At 40.6% G+C, this 25,166-nt stretch overlaps 2 protein-coding genes across 4 annotated transcripts in view; one reads left to right on the forward strand and one right to left on the reverse strand.

Moving 5' to 3' along the window:
- CKAP2L (cytoskeleton associated protein 2 like) overlaps positions 1 to 21,532 on the reverse strand; it is a 28,624-nt gene extending 7,092 nt beyond the window's left edge. Inside the window, exons 1-6 of one of the 2 annotated variants that reach the window (XM_004031621.5) lie at positions 21,428 to 21,532; positions 19,218 to 19,284; positions 17,102 to 17,153; positions 12,532 to 13,769; positions 8,829 to 9,036; positions 2,984 to 3,139 (exon numbers count right to left, since the gene is read on the reverse strand). In XM_004031621.5, coding sequence (XP_004031669.2) covers positions 2,984 to 3,139; positions 8,829 to 9,036; positions 12,532 to 13,769; positions 17,102 to 17,153; positions 19,218 to 19,284; positions 21,428 to 21,464 — 1,758 coding nt within the window. In that variant the 5' untranslated portion in view covers positions 21,465 to 21,532. The remainder of the gene's footprint in view (positions 1 to 2,983; positions 3,140 to 8,828; positions 9,037 to 12,531; positions 13,770 to 17,101; positions 17,154 to 19,217; positions 19,285 to 21,427) is intronic. The other variant, XM_063695708.1, reaches the window with a different exon arrangement.
- Positions 21,044 to 25,166, forward strand: part of IL37 (interleukin 37) — a 156,903-nt gene continuing 152,780 nt past the window's right edge. The window contains exon 1 of one of the 2 annotated variants that reach the window (XM_063695711.1): positions 21,044 to 21,444. The gene's annotated coding sequence lies outside the window, so the exon portion shown is untranslated. Of the gene's footprint in view, positions 21,445 to 21,609; positions 21,735 to 25,166 lie in introns of those variants that run through there. The other variant, XM_004031624.5, reaches the window with a different exon arrangement.

Here is a 25,166-nt window from a genome sequence, read left to right on the forward strand (position 1 = left end):
TACCTGGCCCCAAATACAATGTTTTTTGAGATGGAGTCTCTGTCACCCAAGCTGGAGTGCAGTGGTGCGGTATCAGCTCACCACAAACTCCACTTCCAGGGTTCAAGTGATTCTCCTGCCTCAGCCTCCCGAATAGCTGGGATTACAGGCATGTGCCACCCCATCTGGCTAATTTTTCTATTTTTAGTAGACACGGGGTTTCGCTACGTTGGCCAGGCTGGTCTCAAACTCCTGACCTCAAGTGATCTGCCTGCCTCAGCCTCCCAAAGTGCTGAGATTACAGGGGTAAGCCACTGTGCCTGGCCCAGATACAATCTTTGTAGGCATTTTGGGTAATTTTCTCCAGCTTTTCCTGTCTTTCTTATTTGTTAACACACTTAGAAAAAAAAACCTTCATGGAAAAGTAATTTTCTGATAAAATTATCTGAGATAGGCTTTATTTTTCAAGTATGTAAACCATGCCATGAAGCAGAAGCTGCACTTTCCCACAAGAAAATTATAGTTGGAGGTTTGTCTTCCTTACCTGGAACTCTGTATCAAATAGATATAAACTGACAATAAAGCATAAAAGCAAAGCTTTCCATACATTTTTTCAAAATCCAAAATAGAATTATGATTTCAGCTAAATGAATGGGAATAAATGTATAGAATATATTACAAAGAGTGAATTCTATACAACATTCATCAAGCATATTTTATATTTGTATAGCCTTCTGGTTAATGATGGTGGATTAAATATAAGTTTATTTCTAATCTCTCTTGAAAATCGACTGAAAGGATAATAAACGGATTAAAAAGAGGCAATAACCACAAAACATAGGAGAGAAGAAATGACAGTAAGGTTTTGGAAGCTGCAGTGCAGAAGGAAGAGAGGTAAACAATTTGATCTACTTGAGAGAGTTGAATCCCAAGCTGGCAGTGTGGCTAAGAAACAACCTGACAGAAAGGCTAAGGAATGGGTGGTAGGGCCCAAATTAGGAGGACTCTTTAGCATCTGTTCAAAAAGCAGTCAGACCTCCAAATCCACCCTGCACCCCTAAACTCTATGCAGCCTAGTAACTGTGTCTGACTCCCTTCATCCTAACAGAAAACTGGGAATGTATTCTCCAAGTCTCTGAGGGATATCATGCAAGATTAGGATAGGGTGCTTTCTGAGAAAAGGAGATAAGCAAAAGTTTCTGTGTTGAGGGTTGAGACTCCCTGCTCTCTTCTCTCCCACAGCACTGGCAGCCCGGCGTCTAGCTCCCAGGAAGGAGATTGGAACAGATTTCTCCAGATAACTTGACCAGCTTAAGAGGAAAGACCTAAAGATACTGATATTGAGGGTTTTCTAATTAGTCAACTCAGCCAGATCACCCTGTGTTGAAGCCACATCCATGTGTCTCGGGCTTTAAATAAGCTTTTTCAGACCCACCTTTTATATGTGCAAACAGCCCGGTTTCACCAGCATCTGTGTAAAGCCTTTAAAGAATAATAGAGAACAAAACAAAAAGAACAAACAAACAATAACAAGAGAGAAAGAAATGAAAAACATTGGAGAAGAAACAGACAATGTAGGAAGAAGAAAACTAATATGGGTCCTAAAAACAAGGGATCCACCCAACTTAAGAAGGATGTAAAGGGAATCTAAAGGTGATGGTAAAGAGATCCCAGAAAGACAGCTGGTGAAGACGGCAGTAAAAAGTAACTTGTTCAGTCTGGAATAAGCCAGAAGGGTCTAGGAGAAAGCTCTCTATCTAAGAAAAAGGAATCAATAGAATATCTGATGTTTTCAAAGTATTGAGGAACTTAGACAATTAGAGAAGAGTTTGTGAATTAATTATATAATAAATACTCAGAAAACTAAGCAAAGGCAAAACAAGACAATAACTCCAGGAAAAGTAGAAAGTTGTGCTTGAAAGGCAAAGTAATCATAGTATATATTGCATGGCTCAACATATTCATGTATTTTTTTCTTTTTTTTGAGACAGTCTTGCTCTGTTGCCCAGGCTGGAGTGCAGTGGTGCGATCTCAGCTCACTGCAAGCTCTGCCTCCCAGGTTCATGCCATTCTCCTGCCTCAGCCTCCCGAGTAGCTGGGACTACAGGTGCCCGCCACCACGCCCGGCTAACTTTTTTGTATTTTTTAGTAGAGACGGGGTTTCACCATGTTAGCCAAAATGGTCTCGATCTCTTGACCTTGTGATCCACCTGCCTCGGCCTCCCCAAGTGCTGGGATTACAGGCGTGAAACACCGTGCCCAGCCCATATATTTCTTATATATTCATAACAATGTGAATGCTAAATAGTGACCAGAATTTCCATGACTCTAATGAAAGTATAAGGAATGGCAAAGGTCTATAAGGATGGTAAATAGGGGTGTGTATTTGTGTGTGCTGGGGATCTGTGTATGTATGTGTGAAAGAGGGCTAAATCTTCACTCTGCATAGCTGGAAGTCCATAAATCATATTTAAAACTGAAAAATCAAGAAACAGAAACACGTTTTCTGAAACTATAGAGGTTAATATAAAAATAAATCAGTTTGCTCTAGGAAGGGGAAAATGGGAGGGAAGGAAGGCAGAGGTCTTATTGAACGAAACTTATCAAACTACTTGACTGCTTAAACTATGTGCATGTACAATTCTGATTTTGAACCATTATGGAAAAAGGTATCACACAGAATATGGAACATGACATGGAAAATGACATTTTAATGAAAAGCATTATAAAACTATTTGATGCAGTTTTTGTAAATAATAATTATATAGTGTTTTTTTTCTAAATTTTAGAATTAAAAGTTATTTCATGCAAGGCTCTGAATTATTGATTTAAGGATGTTGATGTATTGGGTTTAATATATTTTTAAGTTCTTTATGGTAAGGTATGACTTTATAAGTGTTGGATATTGATGTTGCAAACTTCTAACCATCATATTACAAACAACAACAGAGAACTCACATGAAAGAGAATTTTAAGAAGTTACCCACCCAAGACAGATACTCACTGTTGCCCCATTTTTAATGGCCTCTTCATATAGCCCAATAACATCAAAGGTGCCTTTACTTGCCAACAACTTTGCTTTGCAGATCCAGAATTTAGCAAATTTTTCAGCTTCAGGAATGCTGGACAATATGTTAAGTATTTCATTAGAAGGTACACCCTGAAATAAACCAAAATATCCAGAGGTAATTATTACCATTTCACTGTTAGTCTCACATCTCCTAATATTTATTACAGCAGGTATGCAGAAATTGGTTTGATCACTAATATTTTTGAACTTTTAAAAAAATTTCAATTTTACTGAGGTACAATGTACATGTAATAAAATGCACCTGTTTTAATTATCCATTTTAATGATTTGAGATTAATAATAATAATTATTATTTTTTTGAGATGGAGTCTTGCTCTGTCGTCCAGGCTGGAGTGCAATGGCACGATCTCGGCTCACTGCAACCTCCACCTCCCAGGTTCAAGCAAGTCTCCTGCCTCAGCCTCCCGAGTAGCTGGGACTACAGGCACATGCCACCACATGCTCGGCTAATTTTTTGTATTTTTAGTAGAGATGGGGTTTCACCATGTTAGCCAGGATGGTCTTGATCTCCTGACCTCGTGATCCGCCCACCTCAGCCTCTTAATGTGCTGGGATTACAGGCATGAGCCACCATGCCTGGCTTAATTTTTCTTTTTTTTTGAGACAAGGTCTCACTCTGTTGCCCAGGCTGGAGTGCAGTGGTACGATCACAACTCGCTGCAACCTCTGCCTCCTGGGATCAAGCAATCCTCCCACCTTAGCCTCTCGAGTAGCTGAGACCACAGGCATGAGCCACTGAGCCTGGCTTCCTCATCATTAAATTTTAAGAGTTATATGAGACCAAACAGAAAATGTTTATCATAGCTGAAGGTAAGAAATATGTTCATTTTTACATGGTACAAAAACAAAACAAATCCTAGAGTAAACATTTACATATTCATAATATTCCATATTTATAATAACGAGAACACTGAGTAGTAATGAGAATTTCCATAGGACTAATAGTGTAAAGAATGACACAGGCATGCGAAGGTCATAGGGGCGTATATGTGTCAGTGTCAGGGATTTATGCAGGTGTTTATGAAAGAGGGTTAAATCCCACAAAAAGATACTTTCAAATGGATTCACTGGTTTGGTTCCCTTCTGGCTTGTGCCGTAAGCAGGACAGTGACATGGACCCAGAGGAATGGGGAGCACTACCATGCCCAGAAATCCAGGTACTGGCACACTCAGCCAAGCAGCACCTTCTACTGCTAGAAATGGGGGAGACGCAAAGGTAAGTTCACAATTGAGAATCACTAACATTTGAGAAAACCAACACTACATGAAAGAGGCATAAAACTCAACAAACAAGAATGAACACTGGAGCAAAGAGGAATACTTTTAAGAGTATCACAGTCAATATCTTCAGAGTGATAAGAGAGAGTATTGCTATCCTAAAACTAGAATGGGCTGTTATGAAAAATAACCAACAGAAAGACAGAACAACTGCATGGACAGCGCTGAAGAATACATCTGTGAGCTGAAAATTCAGCTGTGAAATCCTCCTAGAAACCAGTGTAATAAAACAATGAAGTGAACAGTATGAAAACAACATTTAGAGTTCTGAAGGATATATCCATTACTCAATAACTCCAATATCCATCTAAGAGAGTTTCTAGAAGGAAAAAAGTTCCACACACAAAGTGGTTGTAGAAGAAGAATTTCAAGAAATGAACAAAGAAACAGTTGTTCAGGTTGAAAAGGCTCTCAGATAGTTAAGCAGGATGAATGGGAGAAAAAAATATAATAGAAAACCAAAGATAAAAAGAAAATCGTACAAGCTTCCAGAGAGGGGGAAGAAAAGGATTACCTATAAAGGAATGAGAATCAGACTGACGTGAGACATTAACAAATCAACAACTCCAGATGCAAGAAAGAAAATGAAGCAGTCACTTAAATTTTTCCAGGGAAAACAAGCTGAAATTAAGAAATTTCCCCCAGCCAAACTATGATTCCAGCATGAAGGCAAAATAACAAGTTTCACAAGAATACAAACTCAAAAGGTTTGCCATTCAAAAATCATAAAGTCACTAGTGAGTAAACTTTAGAATTCACATGAAAGACTTGAAATAAAAGTAACTGCAGGCCAGGTGCAGTGGGTGGTTCACACCTGTAATCCCAGCACTTTGGGAAGCTGAGGCAGAGGACTGCTTGAGGCTAGGAGTTTGAGACCAGCCTGGGCAACACAGTGAGACCCTGTGTCTACAAAAAAATGTAAACTATAATGGGTGTAGTGGTGTGTACCTGTAGTCCTAGCTACTCAGGAGGCTGAGGTGGAGGATCACTTGGGTCCACCCAGGAGTTCAAAGTTGCAGTGAGCTATGATGGCATCACTGCACTCCAATCTAGGCAAAAGAGTGAAACCCTGTCTCTTAAAAAAAAAAAAATGAAAAAAGGAACTGCAAGAAGAATATGATATATATTCTGCAAATCATGTTTGAGCTTACATCTATCACTTTATTTTCATTTCAGTGTATTATTTTCTTTATGAAATAAAACTAGATTAAACACAGAAATGAGGAAAAAATAATTCATGTAAGCTGAATTACAAAATAAAATGGCAGGCATAAGTTTAAACATACAAGTAATCATAATAAATGTGTACGAACTAAATTTGCTTTTTAAAAGCGGAGAGTTTCAAATTTGTTTAAAACATTTAACTGTGTGCATTTATATGAGACATACCTAAAATAAGTCAGCCCATGAAGGCTTAAAGTAAAGGGATGGAAAAAGAGCTACCAGAGCTACCAGACATATTCTAACAACAAAAAGCAGGTGTGGCAAGATTAATCAGACAAAAGAAATCAAAGCAAGTCATGAATCTTTCTGTACCTAACAACATAACTTTAAAAAATAGAAAGTAAAAATTGACAGACATATGAAGAGAAATTGTCAATGATTAATCACAGTGCCAGTGACAGACTTTGGCATATTTCTTTCAGAAAGCAATAGATCAAATAAACAAAACAGGATATACATTATTTTCAAACACTTTTGGAACATTTACCAAGAATGATCAGATACTAAGGCCACAAAGAAAATTTCAACAAAATCCATCAAGTAGAGTACACATAGGCCACATTCACCAACTACAGTGCAATATAATTAGAAATTAACAGCAGAAAAAAAAAATCTACAAATCTGGAAATTAAAAGATACTTTTCTAAGATATTTTTTGGGTTAAAGAACTCAAAATGGGAATCTCAAGCTATTTAGAAATGAACAATGAGAAGATATGTCAGTTATGAAGCTTTTGTGTATTGGCCCCAAACCCCATCCTCTGCTTCGTGATGCTGGGGATGAAACTCTGTAAAACTATCTGCTGGGCAGCAGCTCCCTGCTCAGCTCTGCCAGCAGGGGGCACGAGAGGAAGGCTGCAGGGATGAAGAAGGAAGACACTTGCTTCTTCCTATTTGCTTTCATCACCCCAGCAACGGTCCCTCACCCTGGCAGTAACAGTTGGTTCTAGCATCTTTTTTCCCCCTCAGAGCCCACCTCCCTGTGCAGCTTCAGAGCAGAAGCACCAAATGGATAGCATCTTTTCCTCAAAATCTGAGCCCCAGCCCTGCAGGGCCTCTCCTCCATCATCTGCTGGGTAGTATGCCTTCCTTACAGTTGGAGTCCCATTTCTACCAGGGTTTGTCTCTCCTGCTTCTTGGTTCTGATACCCTAACCTCTCTTTGTTCCCCTAGACCCAGTGGGTACAAGCTGCTTCCTACAGTTATCACATTACCTCAGGTTCCTCTGTGCTGTCAGCCCTGTGTGTAGCACCCACCCCCCTTCTGATCCCTTCAGCATCTTGCGCACACAGGCTTACCGTGTGCTTTCACAGCCAGCATCTGTGCTCCCTTGTATGTGCCCAGAGAGTGAGAAGTGCCTGACAATTCTTGTCCGCCCGAGGTAGCCATGAATAAATGACCATGGAAGCTTTAAGAATGTAGCTCCCGTGCCTCTGATCAGGATGACTCTGAGAGATGTGACCCACACTGTCTCCAGAGCTCCCCTGTGGGGCTGTGCCAGAGTCACCGTCCATGGATTCGCTTTTCTCATCCTACAACTTCACTCCCCTCCCAGTTTTCCCTGGAGTGTCTTCCTAATAAACTACTTTCACACGGATTCTCCTCTTAGGGTCCACTTCTAGAGAACCCACATAAGATACTGTGTAACCAATTTACATTCTTTCTGTGGTTTGTTTTTCAGACTTGATCCTGACTGATAAAGAGTATTACTTAGTCAAATCTGAGGGATATGACCAAAGTAAAATTCAGAGGCAAATCTGCTATAGCACTGAACATATTTATAAAAAAAAAAAGAAAGACTCACTTTTAAATGATCTAAGGTTTCAATTAAAAAGCTAGGAAAAGAGCAATAAATATAAAAATAGATGCAGACATTGATGCAAGAGAAAAAATAATCAATAAAACCTGAGGTCTTTTAAAAAGATTAATGAGAAAAAATCTTTGGCAATAAAACCTGAGGTCTTTTAAAAAGATTAATGAGAAAAAAATCCCTTTAAAAAGTCACAAAATTACTAAAGTTGACTCAAGATACATGAACTCTAGAGCAATGACCCCATAACAAATTGAGAGGATATATACAAAATTATCCTCCAAAGAAACACGGTCCAGATGATTTTTATGGGCAAGTTTTTATCAAACCTTCAAAAAATAAAAATAATTCTCATGTCATACAAACTATTTTCAGTTTATAGGGCAAAAAGGAAAATACTCAACTCATCTGCCTAAGTCAGCATAACATTGGTACTAGGAAAACACAAGAAAAGACAACCAAAGTACATAAAAATGTGAATAAAAGAATTGCAACTCACAAAAATATAATACTTCATTTCTCTACATACCTATACTGTATGGACATGCATGAAAACAGAATGAATGACTGGCAATGGTGGTCACCTCCAGAGAGAAGTTTGGGATGCCTAAGTATGTATGTTTGTAGAGGGAGAGGGCTGATCATTTATCTGCATTACTTGAAATGATTTCAATAATAAAAAGGTACTCATTTTTTAAATAATACAACAACAAAAAAAGAGGATAAGAAAAAGAACTCAAGTTTAATTCCACAAGGAGAAATAGTTAATATTTAACTGGATGTTGTGAAAATGTTGCCTGGAGTAGACTTAAACTGAACTTTTCCTTTTTTTTGCTGATGTTCAACATTACCAGCCAAAGGACCGAAAGAGTTTTGCTTTAGGCAAGGATCTTAGAAGTTTATTCCATCATTTTTTATTAATATATTTTTCCTTCAGGAAAAATTTCTCCTAAGGATCATACTCTTTGCCTACCATCTATTTTATCCTTATCTGCAGAATCCAAGATAAAAATTTAAATACTATTTGTAGCTACCCAGAGTATTTAGAATACTCCAACTTTACATAGAAACTTGCCTTCTGACCTCAGTTTCAACGTTAAATGTGTACTCTTCAGAACTTGATACCCAAAGAAGGCAAAGTTCCTTTTGGAGCCAGTTTGTTTGGATTAGTTTTCCAACCTCTTTGTGCCTCAGTTTTGTTTGTAAAGTGGTCATAGTAACAGTGGTTATGATAATTATGTGAGATAATCTTAGCTAAGTGCTTATAAAAGCACAGATACACAAAAGACACTGTTTATGGGCATGTCATCATTATTACTCTGTATTTACAAGAGTAGCTAAATTTCTACTTAGATGAAGGCTATCTCTCCTATATTATATTTAGGAATATGTTTAAAAATTATAAGACTTTGGGCCAAAGCTGGAGGAGCTTATCTTCTTCACTTACCCCTTCGATGAGGTTCAGACACTCTGTCAGAGTGTTGTTAATTTTACTGGACAGTTCGAGTTGTGCTTTCTTTTCTTCCTCTTCTTTTTCAATGCTCTTCCAGAATGAAATATTCATTTCCTTTATTACTTTTCTTTTTGTTTTAAGTTCCATAGGGGGCCGTTTATAGGTTTTTCCCTTAGATTTCTGCCATTCTTCTAGTTGTTTCCTGAAATTCAATTAAAGGGAGAGTGGTTTTATTTATTTTTAAACATAGTCAAGCTGCTAAAGTATATGATATGTATAGATAGAGTATAATTAAATACTTTCAACTACAGACAAAATCAGGAGAATGGAATTAAAAAACAATTTACGAATGGGTAATGGCAGCATTGGGTTGCGCCCACCCACGAGAAGGCAGATACCAAGATTCTAAGATCACACGTGGCCAGCACTTCAGACTTCAAATAGAATTCGTGATTATTCATTATTTTTCTCGGAAAGTTTTCACTTCACTATATGCTACTTGACACTTGCTTTCCTAAGACATCCCTCTATTTTTGAGATGACTAACTCAGCAATTCATTTCTCTCACCCATAAGCTGTCACTCAACCCAAACCCACCAAGCCTGCATTCTACCCTCAATAAGGTCTTGGTGTGTAAACTGACCCACTTCACCTAGTTCCTTAGCCCTCTCTTGACCAGACATGACTCTTTCATAAGCTAGACCTATAAAGTCAGGGCTCTTAAGTAGCTGGTCTCTGATAGTGCCAAGTGTCCCCCACTGTTCACATTTTCCACTCCAGCTTCTAACAGGTGATAGACTGCTTTTTGGGGGTAGGGGCACCAAGACATGTAGACCTCATGTTTGGATGTAGATGCTCCAGTTTCTTTAAATTACAACTACATATTAATAATGACTTCCAAGTGTACATTTCAGTCCAGATCTCTCCCTGGATCCCCAAACTTTGTAAAACCCACCGCCTAGTTGATCTCTTTTGATGTCTGACAGGCATTTCAAATTTAATACTGTCACAAACAAAGTTATTGATTTTCATCTCTGCATATGTTCCAAATTTTTCTTACTTTGGTAAATAGCACCCCAGGCTGTGTCACTGCCAAGAACTTTCCACAGCTCTTGGAATAAAATTCAAAATATTTTCCAAGGCAGAAAGGCACAGTGTAATCTGGCTCCTGCCTACCTCTCCCACCTCGTATCACACTAGTCTCCCTGTCACTCACCCCCTGCAGGAGCTCAGGTATCCTTAAAGTTTCTTTTTTTTTTTTTTTTTTTTTTGAGACAGTTTTGCTCTGTTGTCCAGGCTGGAGTGAAGTGGCATGATCTCAGGTCACTGCAACCTCCGCCTCCTGGGTTCAAGTGATTCTTGTGCCTCAGCCTCCCAAGTAGCTGCAATTACAGGCGTGTGCCACCACACCCGGCTAATTTTTGTATTTTTAGTAGAGATGGGGTTTCACAATGTTGGCTAAACCGGTCTCAAACTCCTGACCTCAAGTGATCTGACCACTTCAGCCTCCCAAGGTGCTGGGATTACAGGCGTGAACCATTGTACCCTGCCTCCTTGAAGTTTCTTGATCCAGACTCATTCCTGCCTTAAGGTCTTGCATCCTCAGTCCTCCGCTCAAATGACACCTCCATGAAGAGGCAATTACCTGTAATTACCGTGTCTTATTTAGTCAGTGTGTTGGTTTTCTGTCTCCTCCACTAGAGTGTAAGCTCTATGAAGGCAGAAACCTTGGCAGTCCAGTTCCCAGCACAGTGCCTAGCACACATAGGTATTTAATAACACACAGTAAAATTCACCTTTTAGTGTGCAATTCTGAGTTTTGACAAATGCATCAAGTCATTTAAGCCTGACTATTACCAAGCTATAAGATGGTTGCAACACTATCAATAATTCCCTCATGCTCCTTGGTAGTCAGTCTCACCCCTAACCCCCAGCTCCTGGCAATCACTGATCTGTTTTTTGTCTTTATAGTTTTGGTTTTTCCAGAATGCCAATAACTAAGTTTTGAATGAATGAATGCTATTAACTCTCATTTCTGACTCCAGAGCAAAATCCATGCAATATTTATTATTTCAGCCCCAAATACTGCCCCCTCACCTTCACTCCAACCACCTACTTGATGATACAAGGTGAGACATTTGGCATGTGCTTCCTCCATGTTCCTAGCATTTTCCCTATCTCCTTAGCCTTCCTTCTAATCATAAACGAAGAGGGAACTTTCCCTTTCTAAAGGCAACTTACTCCTAGAACCTCGATGCCAATTTTGTTTCTCTAGTATTTTCTATATATACACCAAACAATTAGCTCCAGAAAGGTAAAGACTCACTGTGTGCTCATCACTGTGTCTCCTAGCGCCTGGCACACTGCAGGTGCTGAAGAAACACCTACAGAATGAGTGAATGAATCTCTCCCTCTCTAGACTCCTTCTCTTTTGTAATCAAACATGTTCGACCCGCAACACAGTCTTATGACCAATCCTCTGTTGTCTGACCTAGACTGAGCTCCAGGGCTGGGACCCTGACTTCCTTATTCACCACCTCAAGGTCTCTGCACTCACTTCTCTTTCTGCTCAGGATTGTTTTTCTTCTTGTCACCAGTCTTTTCTCAGACTTAGGTCTCAGCTCAGACATTGCTGTTGAAAGTACTTCTACTGATCCTTTTATCTAAAGCAGCCATTCCAGCCCTACTCTCTTGATCATAGCACCCTGAATTAAGTTGTTTACTTACTGTCTCTTCAGGAGGGCAAGGAGCTTGGTGGTGGTGTTCAGGGCTGTACCAAGCTGTACCTTACTTCACCCTGCTACACTTTTTAGCAACCATCTAATTTTACATGCTCCCTTCACTCGTCAGAAATTTCCTTATTTTCTACTTCAAGCAGGTATACATATGTGCTTCTCCTGGGAGGCTCACCCACTTCATGAGACTACATTTGGTCCTGGGTAGAAAGTGTACAAAATCCACTGGCTCAGTTTTAATCAATGTATGTTAATATTAACCAACCTGAGATCTTGATTTCCACGCCTGGCTAATTTTGTATTTTTAGTAAAAACAGGGTTTCTCCATGTTGGTCAGGCTGGTCTCGAACTCCCGACCTCAGGTGATCCGCTCACCTTGGCCTCCCAAAGTGCTGGGACTATAGGCATGAGCCAGCGTGCCCAGCCTGAGATCTTGATTTCTAACGTCTGAACTCTGTATTTGAACTGACTGCTCCTGCTTGAGCTTACTTGCCAAAACTTGGCCCACTCAGACTCACGGAAGTTTCTGGTTCTTCCCTGGTAACTTTTCTGAACTTAACCACTGGTTTGCTTGACAAGAGATTACCATCTTCTCACTTCCTAGCTATGTGAACTCACTTATCTGTTCTATTGCTGTTCAGTCTAGCACGGCACTTATTGAACGAGTGTCTACATCTGCACCCCCTACTTCTTACTCATCCATTCTGTTTCAATTTCTTAAAAAGAAAAAAAAAAGCTATTTTAAGCATACGATTACAGAAAATGATTTATAACATATGTATGTACCACCTAGCCCTGTCAAGTCTTAGTATTTGTTATATTTGCTTCAAATCTTTTTTCAGACTGTAGTTAAAAATTACTTAGGAGCCATTATTTATGGCCTATTTCCTGACCTAGTCTTCTTGATGGTCAATTTGCCTAATCATCTTAAGTTGCAAAAGCTTAGAATTAAAGCAAAGTACCTTCGATCCTCTGCTGGTGCCTTCTTTTTAATATTTGGGTTTGTTTGGGTCCCATTTACGGTTGTGACATCAGCTTGAGTTTTGGGAGCTGTCTTGTTCAGAAAACGGTTCTGGGGAACAGCCTTTTTCAACTTGGAGTCCAAAGTCTGTGCTTTTTGCTGAAAGCCATTATTGTTATGTTTATTACCACTGGTTCCATTTGGTCTTATGCCAGGGGTGCTTGGAACGGCTGAATTAAATCTGCCATCTGTCAAATTAGGCCTCTGGCTTACGGCTTTTGATTTTTGCAGTACACATGATGTCTGAGGTATACAAAGTTGGTTGGACTTCTGATCTTGCTTGATGTTTGGATGTCTGTTGTTATATTCACCCTGAAGCAAACTGGGGTATGTTCTGGGTTTGGTGTGCTTCACTCTCTGTTCAGTAACAGGGTATGACCGTATCTTAGTTTCATTTGGTCTTTCATATTGACCCCTATTAACCTTTATATCTTTGATGTTCTTGACCACTGGTTTCTTTGATGACTGAACTTTACTAAGGGTCTGAATAAAGTGAGAGGGAACCGTCCTTGAGGGTTTTACTCCTGGTCTTGCAAGATCTGCTCCTCTAGAGAGTTGCTGTGATTTTACTGGGAAAGTCCTCCTTTGTGTTTCTCCAACAAATTGTTTATTAACCCTATCTTTCAGAACAGCACTATTAACTGAACTTTTGCCCAAGGCTTGTTTAGGAACTAAACTGTTCTTGGTTTGATTGTAAGAGTCAGTCTTTGGCTTACTTCTGGTATATAATTTAGGATCTGGCTTCCTCTCAGGTTCTGTTAAGATATCGAGCAAGTTCTCTTTGTTTGTTTCTTTTAGAAAGTTATCCAAAGATTTGTTTTCAACATGGATATTATTCATAGAGTCTATACATTTAGCATTTCCTTGATCTGTTAACTGCTGCTTTGTAGTTTTCAATTGCTCTATATTAAGTGACCCCACAGGTTTTCTTGACAGTTCTCCTGTTGTGGATGATCCAGCTTCACACTGTTGAAAACTCTTGCTAGAAGGCTTAGAGTATGGGTTAGAAGAAACACATTCTGAAGTCAGCCTTTTGCCCAGAAGTTTTGGTGGCTCCAACTTCGGCTTCTGGGACCCTGCAGTATTAGGTGGTCTGGGCTGGAGTTTAATGCTGATGGACCTTTTAGGTTTGACAGGCAAAACAACATGGTTGGTAACATCATTTTTGGGTCTAATAGTCTGAAAAAACAAAGAAAATACATATTAAAAAATCCTTAACATATCTTATTGTTTTTAAAATAATAACTGTGTTTAACACATGCTAAAAAAAAAATCATTTTTAGAATTTCATCTAAGAAAGCTGAATCCTCAGAAAGTAAAGAAAGACTCACTAATAGGTAGTTTTTGTGTTTTTTTTTTTTTTTTTGAGACAGGATCTTGCTCTGTCACCCAGTCTGGTGTGCAGTGATGCAATCTTGGCTCATTGCAACCTCTGCCTCCTGGGTTGAAGCAATTCTCCCACCCCAACCTCGCAAGTGGCTGGACTAGAGGTGCATGTCACTACACCTGGCTATTTTTTTGTATTTTTAGTAAAGCTGGGGTTTCACCATATTGGCCAGGTTGGTCTTGAAGTCCTGACCTCCAGTGATCCACCCACCTTGGCCTCCCAAAATGCTGGGATAACAGGCATGATACACCGCACCTGTCCTAATAGGTAGTTTTTACAACTTGAGTTCCTATCAGAAGTATATTAGAATCTTTTAGCTTGACAGAATTAAGCAGAGATGCAGTGAATATACAAAACTTGCTCTTTCAGAAATGAATTTGCCTCAAACAGTAGTTGTTGAATGCCTATTATATCCTAAGTGCCCTCCAAAGGACCCTGAAAAAATACATACATAATGAACTTATGTTAGGGTACCTGCCAACAAATCTCTCCTCGTACTTTGTATAGCCACACTATATGTTTTTTAAACCACTGCCTTTGTAAACATCACAGTATCACTCAAGAACCTCTGTCTCATCCCTGGAGATCAGTGACAAGGAGATAGGTGGCAGATGATGTGAGGCCTGAGATATGCTGCCACAGCTCTCGATAAACATGTAACATTTTAATAGTCATATTTGTAAAATCAGCCAGGACAGGGTTTTAAGGTTAGAGTCTATGTTAATAATAAACAAATGTTGAGTCATGTGATTTAAGTTTGGATAAGAAAGGTAGGACTCGATTACAGAGAATTTTGAAAACTAGGGGAGTTTAGAATTCATATGGTAAGTAATTGGGCAGCAAGCCACTATGAATTCCTGAGCATCTCTCATGAAAGCAATTACTCAGAAAGGAGAATTTCACAGAGATTTATGGAATATGTTTCCAGGGTAAGATATGGGAATGCTAGAGTTACCACTCTATTTTTGATTTGACAAATATTGTGAAGAATCACTACATAAACTTGGCGAGTATGTAAAGGATGTCTAACCAGAACCATTTGGCATTAAGGGCAAAGAGATGTCTACTCTGGATGATAGCGGTGTGTGTGGTGTTATTAGGAGTGAAACAGGGGAGTTGGGAGTGGGAGGCAGAGAGATGGATGGTATACCCACAATGGCTATATCTGGATTAATCTTTGAGCACCAACATTTATATACACCTTGGATCTCTCCATCATTGCTTACTGAAGAGGTGGAGGGATGTTGGCATGAAAGCTTCCAAATGTGATTTTTTAGTTGCTTTCTTACATATTAAAAACAAATTGATATAATCTACAAACCATAAAATTCACCATTTTAGTAAGTGCACACTTCTATGGATTTTAGTATAGTCACACTATTATACAGCAATCACCACTGTCTAATTCCAGAACATATTCATCACCCTAGAAAGAAACTTGGTTTACTTGTTGGCAGTCACTCCCCATTTTCTGCTCCCTGCAGTTCTTGGCAACCGCTAGTCTACTTGCTGTCTCTGTATGTCTATAGATGTGCCTATTTTAGATGTGTCATATAAATGGAATCATGTAATATGCGGCCTTTTCTGTCTGGCTTTCATTTAGCATAATGTTTTCAAGATTTACTCATGTTGTAGCATGTATCAGTACTTCATTACTTTTTAAAATTAACTTTTTTAGAGCAGGTTTAGATTCACAGCAAAATTAATAATAGTAAAAGTATCTATTATCTAGGAAGGATGCCATATATCCCGGTTTTCACAAGATAGTTTTGATTTATGCCTGTTGGTCAAAGAGTACTGCTTTTTACCCTCAAAAGTGTCCTGGTTTGGACATTAAAGTATATGGCCAACTTCCTCACAGGGTTGTTCTGAGTGAGGTAATGTATACAAACATGTCTGGGTGTTAGTTGTTGTTGTCAGGTATCGAAAGTGTTATATAAATTGTCAAGCATTATATAACTGTAATGATGACTATTACTTACATCGTGCTTTTAGTTTCTCCTAAATTCTGTAATTCCCTTCCTGAGTTCACTTTTTACTTTTACAACTGTGTAAAGCAGATAAGGTAGGTGTCATCCTCATTTACGAGCTGATGTACTGAAGTCAGTATTGTCAACTTCCAGAGAAGCCTCTGGGAACTCTGAATGAGGACCCTTTCCAGGAGATTTTTCCTTAAGACTTGCATACTATACTGGTTCAATCTGCATAAAGTAAAAGTGTAACCCAGTGCTTCCCAAACGTTAAATCATTGTTCATAAATTTTGCCTTATATACATTTTGCTATCCTTCACAGTGTCTAATGATGTCATGTATACATACAACATATATATGTCTATATATGCATATGCATATGACTGAAATATGACTGAAGTGATTTGGTGAATGAATCATTAAAACTTATTAAAATTCTCACCAATGAGAATGTTTCACTTCAGGAAGCTCTATTTTAGTTACATTTCAGAACACAGATAAAAACTATGTTTTAAAAAACTAAAGGTGAGATTTTTATTGCAGATGAATAATCTGTGCCTCTTTCAGAGGGCTATTTCTTCCATTTAAACTTTAAGTTAAGGATCCTTTACCATTCTATCTAATGTAGCTAAATTAAATTGATTAGGAAGCATATACTTGTTAAGTGGCTTGGAAGGTTCAATGCAAATGTTCTCTTTTAATGACTACTGAGCTATTTAACTTCATGGCAGCATACCAAAGTGGTTAAGATCACAGGCTCTCAGCTTTGTCACTTAATAGCTATGCGACCTATTTAACCTTTCTGTGACTTAGTTTGCTCATCTGTAAAGTGGGGCTACTAATAGTAGCCTCATAAGATTGTGAGGACTCAGTGAGGTAATGCAAGTCAGAAAAGTATCAGGCACACAGTAAGCATTCAATAAATGTTAGCTATCAAGAGGACTAAAGTTCACTTGAGGCTTTTCTTGGTTAATTAAACTACAGTATGTCGTACTTTTCAAAAAACGATTGTCTCTTATTAAACCAAACTGTTTTTATATCTGTAAGAAATACCTTTCAAACACATGTTCTTTAGGTTGCTAACATCTTTATTATTTTTATTACTAATCATACTTATGAATGCATATTTTTAAAAAGACTAATTTCTACTTACAGATTTAGAAGGTGGTGGATTCTGGCAATTATTCTTGGATTTTAGATAAGGCCTATAAAAGACAAATTAAAATTAATCCTCAGCACAGAAGGATTCTAAGCTAAGCTTGGGAAGTACAGTGATTAAAAATTATGAATAGAATTTTAAATAATTAGAATTTCTCTAACGGCAAAATAATTCAAAATTACATTCAATAAAGTCTCCCTATCATCATTTCTTTAGTTCTGTATCCTCCCCCTTGGAGACCACCAACTGCTCCCACTCTTTTTTTTTTTTGCCTTGTGATCCTTACAGAGACTGTCTATACATAAATCTAGCATTCTCACAATATTAATGAGATATATGTGTTTCCTTCATATTTATATAGTCTTACTCATTCAAACATCATTCCTGGAGCACTGCAATGTGCCAGACACCAAACACACAATGCCAAATAAAACCATTAACTGCTTCTTTAAAAAATTTCCGGCTGGGCGTAGTGGCTCACGCCTGTAATCCCAGCACTTTGGGAGGCCAAGGCAGGCGGATCATGAGATCAGGAAATAGAGACCATCCTGGCTAACACAGTGAAACCCCATCTCTACTAAAAATACAAAAAAAATTAGCCGGGCATGGTGGCACATGCCTGTTGTCCCAGCTACTCGGGAGGCTGAGGCAGGAAAATGGCGTGAAACCGGAAGGCGGAGCTTGCAGTGAGCCGAGATTGCGCCACTGCACTCCAGCCTGGGCGACAGAGTGAGACTCCGTCTCAAAAAAAAAAAAAAAAAAAAAAAAATTCCTTGTTTTAAGTATCTTCAAATACTATCTTTTCTAACTTTCAGGGGAGAAAAAGAGATATTAAAAAAAAAAAAAAAACCAGCCGGGCGCGGTGGCTCACGCCTGTAATCCCAGCACTTTGGGAGGCCGAGGCGGGCGGATCACGAGGTCAGGAGATCGACACCATCCTGGCTAACATGGTGAAACCCCGTCTCTACTAAAAATACAAAAAATTAGCCGGGCGTGGTAGTGGGCGCCTGTAGTCCCAGCTACTCGGGAGGCTGAGGCAGGAGAATGGCGTGAACCCGGGAGGTGGAGCTTGCAGTGAGCCGAGATCGCGCCACTGCACTCCAGCCTGGGCGACAAAGCAAGACTCCGTCTCAAAAAAAAAAAAACAAAAAACAAAAAACAAACAAAAAAAAAACCAAGACACACATGAAATATAGCTAGTGAGATAGGAAATGCAGAAAAAGGATTGGAAAACAGAGGCAAATTTAGAAGGAATCAATCTGCACGGACCAAAAACAATTGCTAGACTAACAAGGACTTTGATTATGACTTGTTTGATGTTTGTCTCTCCCATCTACAGCATAAGCCCTGGGAGGGCAGGAATGTCTGTCTTGTTAAGTGCCATTGTCTCTAGCATCAGAAGTGACTGAGACGTTATAGGTACTAAATAAATATTTGTTGAATAAGTGAATTAGGTTCATTTAATCAAGGAAATAGAGGTGAGTAAACACCCAAGATAAAGGGTGAAAGCTAACTTTGTAAAAATTAATTTTCAAATAAATACTTAGCAACTCAAATGGGGAAAAAAATTAATTAACGCTAAGAAAGGACAAATAACATGACAAAGATGCTAAGAACCTACAAAGGATAAAAATGAAGTGGTCATGTTCTGTCTACCTTAACAGTAAATGCTAAGAGAATGACCCAAGAGCAGAGGGTATCACTCTGCTACGGAGGATTGATTGTAACTGGCTCTCCTGCCTTAGCAAGAAATGCCAGAACCATGGTCATTCAAGTTCTTGACCAAAAATTGCCTTCATGAGAATCAACTTCCCCAAGAAAAAAAAAGCAGAAACAGGCAAAGCTTCCAGCATGGTAGGTAATACTGACCCTTCTTCCCTCCTTCCTCTGGAGATTCACGCAGTAACAATGCATAAAGCTTTGCCAATGGACTAAGCACTGCCCAGGAGTTTTTGTCATGCCTGGACTGAAATGCTCTTTTTGCGTTATCATAGAATCCCAGTGCAGTCTGAATAGACTCTAAGCAAAAGGGACATGTTTCAAAAAGGCTTTAAATTGCTAGTACAAAGAAGGCAACAAAACTTGCATAACTGTGGACAGATAAACTCACTTGGTGTTTTGGCTCTTCAGTTTTCCCTTGGCTGCAAGGTACTCCTGAAGCTTTCTCTGCCGCTCTTCTGCAACACAGGCAAGCAAACAAACGACATAATTTTAGTTCAAGATTTTAACCAGTTCATTAATATTCTAAAAGATGACACTTTTCTCTAGTGATTTTGGCTTTGCAACATAATGTTATAAAATCCCTAGTCCTATAAATGTGCCTTCAAGCTAACATCAACATCAACAATATCATTTATATGCCAGGCCTACATTAAGTTCTTTAAACTTACTACCTTTTTTTTTTTTTGAGACAGGGTCTTCCTCTGTCACTGAGGTTGGAGGGCAGTGGCACAACCACGGCTCACTATTGACTTGATCTCCCAGGTTCTAGCAATCCTCACACCTCAGTCTCCTGAGTAGCTGGGAATACAGGTGTGTACCACCATGCTGGATAATTTTAAAAAATTTTTTTGTAGAGACAGGATCTCACTATGTTGCCAGGGGTGGTCTCAAATTCCTGAGCTCAAGTGACCCTCCTGCTTTGGCCTCCCAAAGTGCTAGGATTACAGGCCTAAGTCAAAGCACTCGGCCTAAATTTACATTATTTCTTTCAATCCACAAAACAATCCAATGAGTTTTTGCAATCTGAAATTCAGAGAGAGTAAATGTCATGCCCAAAGTTACCCAGCTAATATGTGGCAATTCCAGGACTTGAAAAGCACTCGGCCTAAATTTACATTATTTCTTTCAATCCACAAAACAATCCAATGAGTTTTTGCAATCTGAAATTCAGAGAGAGTAAATGTCATGCCCAAAGTTACCCAGCTAATATGTGGCAATTCCAGGACTTGAAAACAGGCTTTTCTAACCCTGGAGCTCACAGCCACTGTTCTCAGCTACAACACTCTGTTTTGAAGAATTTCTGTTACTGGCCCACCTGAGTTGGTGAGCCAGGCCTGGTCTTATGTCTTGTTTTTTTACAGGGATGATGATTTTTACTCACAAACCCTTATATGGCTTCCTTTGTTGGTACTAAGGATAAAATATGCCCGGTCTGCTCACGGCAGACACCTATACTATGGTGACTTTCTAAGCAAGCCATTTGTGAGGGGATGACAAGTCAATAATTTCTGCCTTCAAGAACTTCCAAACTAGTAGTGGAGATAAAATAAACACAGCAATAATTACAGTATAAGGTAAAATCTAAGGGCCATAAGAGAGGAAAAGAAGTATGGGAGTTCAGAGGTGGGGCATAAATGAGGGGAGTAGGTGGCTGGAAAAGGTTAAAATTAAATAATGATGTGAAGGAAGACAAAAAGACGACAGGGGTGCCAAACGACTCTTAACCTCATCTGAACGGAGTTGCCCTGTTTTGCTCTCTGATGCTCATGTATCTATCCTTAGAGACAGCTTGGCAGGCAATGTAAAGCGTAGGGGCTGACATGGGGGTTGGAGTCCCACCTCCGTGACTTCTAGCAAATTAGCAAACTTTGCTGCTGCTGAGCCTATAAGGCGGACAGAAATGCCCATCTTTAAAGCTTGTTATGTAAAGTGCCTAGGACCTCGCAGGCATCAACAGGAATAATGGATGAAACAAAACAACGGTGCGTATCTTGGAGAAAGTGGCATCTGAGCAGGAGTATTTTGAAAGGTAGGAAAGGGCTCCAAGCACATCTAAGAGATTAGGGAACGCAGAAGCCTTAGCCCTGGGTGCAGATTTAACCAACCAACTTCTAACCACCGCAGGCTGAGAGGTGTGGAGTGAGAGCTCCGCCAGAGGCAGGAGACCCGGGCTTCAGCCAGACCCCGCCTCCTAGCACAGAGGACCACGCCCGGCTCTGCCCGGAGCCAAATGTGGATCAAAACAGCGCGCAGCTTCCCACTGCTGGTGAAAACCCGAGCAAGGGGCCTCAGTTTCTTTATCCGGAACATGGTGACAATGACATCTCTTTGCAAGGCTGCTGCAGGGCTTTCTGGAAATATGCCCGTGAGGTATCTGGGCCTGCGCACAGCCTCCGCCGCCCAGGGCCCAGACGTCTACCTGGGGGCCGTGGCCGGAGGTCCCGTCTGCGCTCCCAGGATGGAAAACGCCCAGGGGAAACTTAGGCAAGCGAGCGGACAGGCACCTCCCGCGGGAAGAACTCACTCGGTGGCCTCCTACTTCCCCGGCCGTGTTCCAACGCCTGAGAACAACGGGAACTCATTCGCGGTCATACTCACCGACAGCGGCAGCGGCGGTAGGCCCGGGCCCCACCATGACTCTTCAGTGACAGTTTTTCTTCAAACGCCGCGCCTGTAGCCAAGACCGGCGTGCCGCGCGTCCGCGCGTCCTCATTGGCTCCTGCGGGTTTGAAACTCGCCAGTCGTCAGCACGGGAGGGCGGGACAACAGGCAATAGGCTCTTTGCGGTTGGCTCTGGCCTTTAGAACCCGACCTTGGGGCCCTTTGATTGGAAGAACGTGCAGCGCACCTCGGCATTGAGGGCGACTTCCTCGGGGCGCGGCGCCGCTCGCATCTGAGTGTGCCTGTGAGTGCGCCTCCGAGTGGGCAGGGGACCTTCCGTGGGGGCCTCAGCTGGGCTGGTGGTTGGGGGGCGGTTACGCTGAATCCAGCTGGGGTTGGCGCTCCGGGAGTCCCTGGGCGGAGAGACAGGGCGGTCCTCCCAGGATGCTGGGGCCGCTACCTGATTCTGTCCTTTCAAAGTCTCAGACTCACGGGAGCTATGAAAGAATGTTATAAAAAGGACATATGGGTCTTATGCATCTAAAGGCTCCTAGTTCTTAGTACTGCAGGGTGGCTCGTTTAATTGTGGTAAAATATGCATAACATCATATATACCATTTTAACCATTTTAAAGTGTTAAATTTTTCAAAAATGTGCAGTTTAGTGGTATTAAGTACCCTCACATTGTGGCACAACCGCCACTACTGTCCTTTCCAGAACTTTTTCATCTTCCCAAATGAAACCCTGTACCCATCACTAACTCCGCACTCCTCCCTCCCCCAGCCCCAGGCAATCACCATTCTAGTTTCTGTCTCTATGGATTTGACAACTGTAGGTGCCATATAAGTAGAATCATGGAGTATTTGTTCTGTGACTGGCTTGTTTCACTTAGCATAAAGTATTCAAGGTTCATCCATGTGTAGCATGTGTCAATTTCCTTTCCTTTTAAGGGGGAATAGCATTCCGTTGTGTGGACATGCCACATTTTGCTTCTTGGTCCATCCCTCTCCGGACACTTGAGTTGCTTCCACTTTTTGGCTATTGTGAATAATAATATGAACATGAATGCACAAATAACTCTTTGAGACTCTCCTTTTCATTCTTTTGGGTATATACCACGAAGTGGTATTGTTGGATCAAATGGCAATTCTATTTTTAATTTTTTGAGAAACTGCCTTACTCCTCTCAGGGTGATCTCTTGTTCAAGGTATATTTTCGATTTCACCTGATCAGCTGACTATAAGGCCATAAGGCTAACGGAGAAACGGACAGTGGATCGCAGGCCTAGTTGTCCTGAGTCCCTAGACACACTTCATTCCGCTTGTTTTAATGCTAAAAGTTTTTTCTTTTGAAGTTTGTCCTGTTTCATCTATTCTCCAGTTTCTTAAAGAGGTCTGGAAAATGCTTTTGGCTCCTTGTGTATGAAGGTTCCTCTTCCATGGATGCTAGAGAGGTCGTGTGTAGAGGGGCAGTCATATCTGGGCACCTGTTGGCCAGGTTCAGCTTACCAGTTGGGTACTCGGCAGGGCATGAAGCCCCTGCAGCAGCCCTTCTCTTTAGCCGTAAATAGGGAGTTTGGAAGAGAGCCAGGGTTTCTGGATTTATGCATTTTGATATTTTCAATAGTGTATTAAATGTTTAAAATAGGAAAACTGATCATTATTTTTGTTAATGACTGAGAAAGGGACTCCACCAACAGTTTCAGAAAAGTGAAGACGGTTTTGTTTTGGTCTTTGTAGAATCTAGGTGGTTGAATGCATGTCAGTTTTAGAAGTCACCTTGCCTGATATCCCACCCAGTGCTGGAGTATTCCACAGACCCCATGTAGGTACTGCACCTTTGCAGGAATACTGCTGGTGTTGGTGAGCTGCCTTACCTGTCCTGTTATTGGAGACTTCTGCTTATTAGGAAAGTTAAAATGAACTCAAATGAGCTTCCTTGCTTACTGGTCCTTTGGAGCAACATAGGCCAGTTCTGCCTCCTTTTTTTCCATCCTTTGGGTATTTGACGGTCTATTTTGTAGAACACAAAATGTGGGAAAATAGCTAGGCAGGTAAAAAAAATTCTCAACTCTACCAAGCATGGTGGCTTATGTCTGTAATCAATCCCAGCAATTTGTAAAGCTGAGGCAAGAGGATTGCTTGAGCCCAGGAGTTTGAGACCAGACTGGGCAACATAGCAAGACCTCATTTCTAAAAAAAAAAAAAAAAATACAAAAATTAACCAGGCATGGTGGCACACACCTGCAGTCCCTTCTACTCAGGAGGCTGAGGTGGGAGGATCACTTGAGCCCAAAAGTTGAAGGCTGCAGTGCACTGTGGTCATGCCACCGCACTCCAGCATGGGAGGCAGAGCAAGACCCTGTCTCCAAATAAATAAATAAATAAAATTCTTAACTCATTCATCAAAGTATCCACTGTAGCTTTCCATGATCCTGGTGTTGTTTTTTTTAGAAGGATCTGGCTCCATTGCCCGGCTGGAGTGCAGTGGCATGATCTCAGCTCACTGCAGCCCCCACCTCTCTGGCTTAAGCGATCCTCCCACCTCAGTCACCCATCTGGGTAATTTTTGTATTTTTTGTAGAGACGAGGTTTTGCCATGTTGCCCCAGGTTGGTCTCGAACTCCTGGCTCAAGCGATCCACCTGCCTCCATCTCCTAAAGTGTTGGGATTACAGGTGTGAGCCACCACACCAGGACAATCCTTGTGGCTTTAATGGTTTTCCATTGCTCTCAGGCTAATGACCTATAAGCCCCTGCAGGGCTTGGCCTTTTACTCCCTCAGCATTAGCCACCTCCCTTAGCCTTAGCCCACAGTACTCTCCCCTTGCTCAGTGTTATCCAGACACTTTGTTTTTTCCTTTCCATACTCCTCTCTGTCTGGGAATCCAACCTTTCTTTCTCATTTCTCTAGTTGATTATTATTATTTTTACTCTAGCAGCCTTATTGAGATATTTACATACCGTACAATTCTCCCACTTACAGTGTACAATTCAATTTTCTAACATTTTCATCACCCCCTAAAGAAACCCTATACTCATTAGCAGTCACTCCCCATTCTCCCCTCCTCTCAGCCCCTAGAAACCATGAATCTACTATCCATCTCTATAGATTTGCCTTCTAGACATTTCATATATATGAAATTATGCAATTTGTGGTCTCTGATGGGCTTCTTTTGTTACCAAAATATCATGGGTTTGATCTAGGTCCTGCTGCTTGCTGCACAGAAAGCCAGTCACTGAGATGACAAGTATTGCCAAGGAAGAAGGCTTTAATCAGGTGCTGCAGCTGAGGAGATGGGAGCTCAATCTCAAATCCATCTCCCTGACCTAAAACCAGGGGTTTGGATAGAGGGAAGAAATGTAGCAACGCGTAAGAAAACAGGAACCAGGGAGGGGCAAGGAAGCAATCCTGATGAATGAGTGGTCCAAAGTCTCATTGCCTGGATGTGGTGATCTGGCGAGTTTCAGTTCTTTGATACTTTTTTTGAGAGGCCTGAAGTCTTTTCCCCAGGAAGGAACTCAAACAAAACAAATATAAGCTTCGAGCTTTAAGACCAGAAGGGTCAATTTCTGTTTATCCGAAAGAACAGTCTATGGGACTATTGGTTAAGTTTCACTTTCACTTAGTATGCTGTTTTCAAGGTTTATCCACATAGCATGTGTCAGTACTTCATTCTTTTATGACTGGGTATTCTATTGTGCGGATATACAATATTTTATTTGCCATTCATCAGT

The sequence above is a fragment of the Gorilla gorilla genome, chromosome 12 (assembly GCF_029281585.2).
Source record: "Gorilla gorilla gorilla isolate KB3781 chromosome 12, NHGRI_mGorGor1-v2.1_pri, whole genome shotgun sequence".
NCBI classification, from domain to species: domain Eukaryota; kingdom Metazoa; phylum Chordata; class Mammalia; order Primates; family Hominidae; genus Gorilla; species Gorilla gorilla.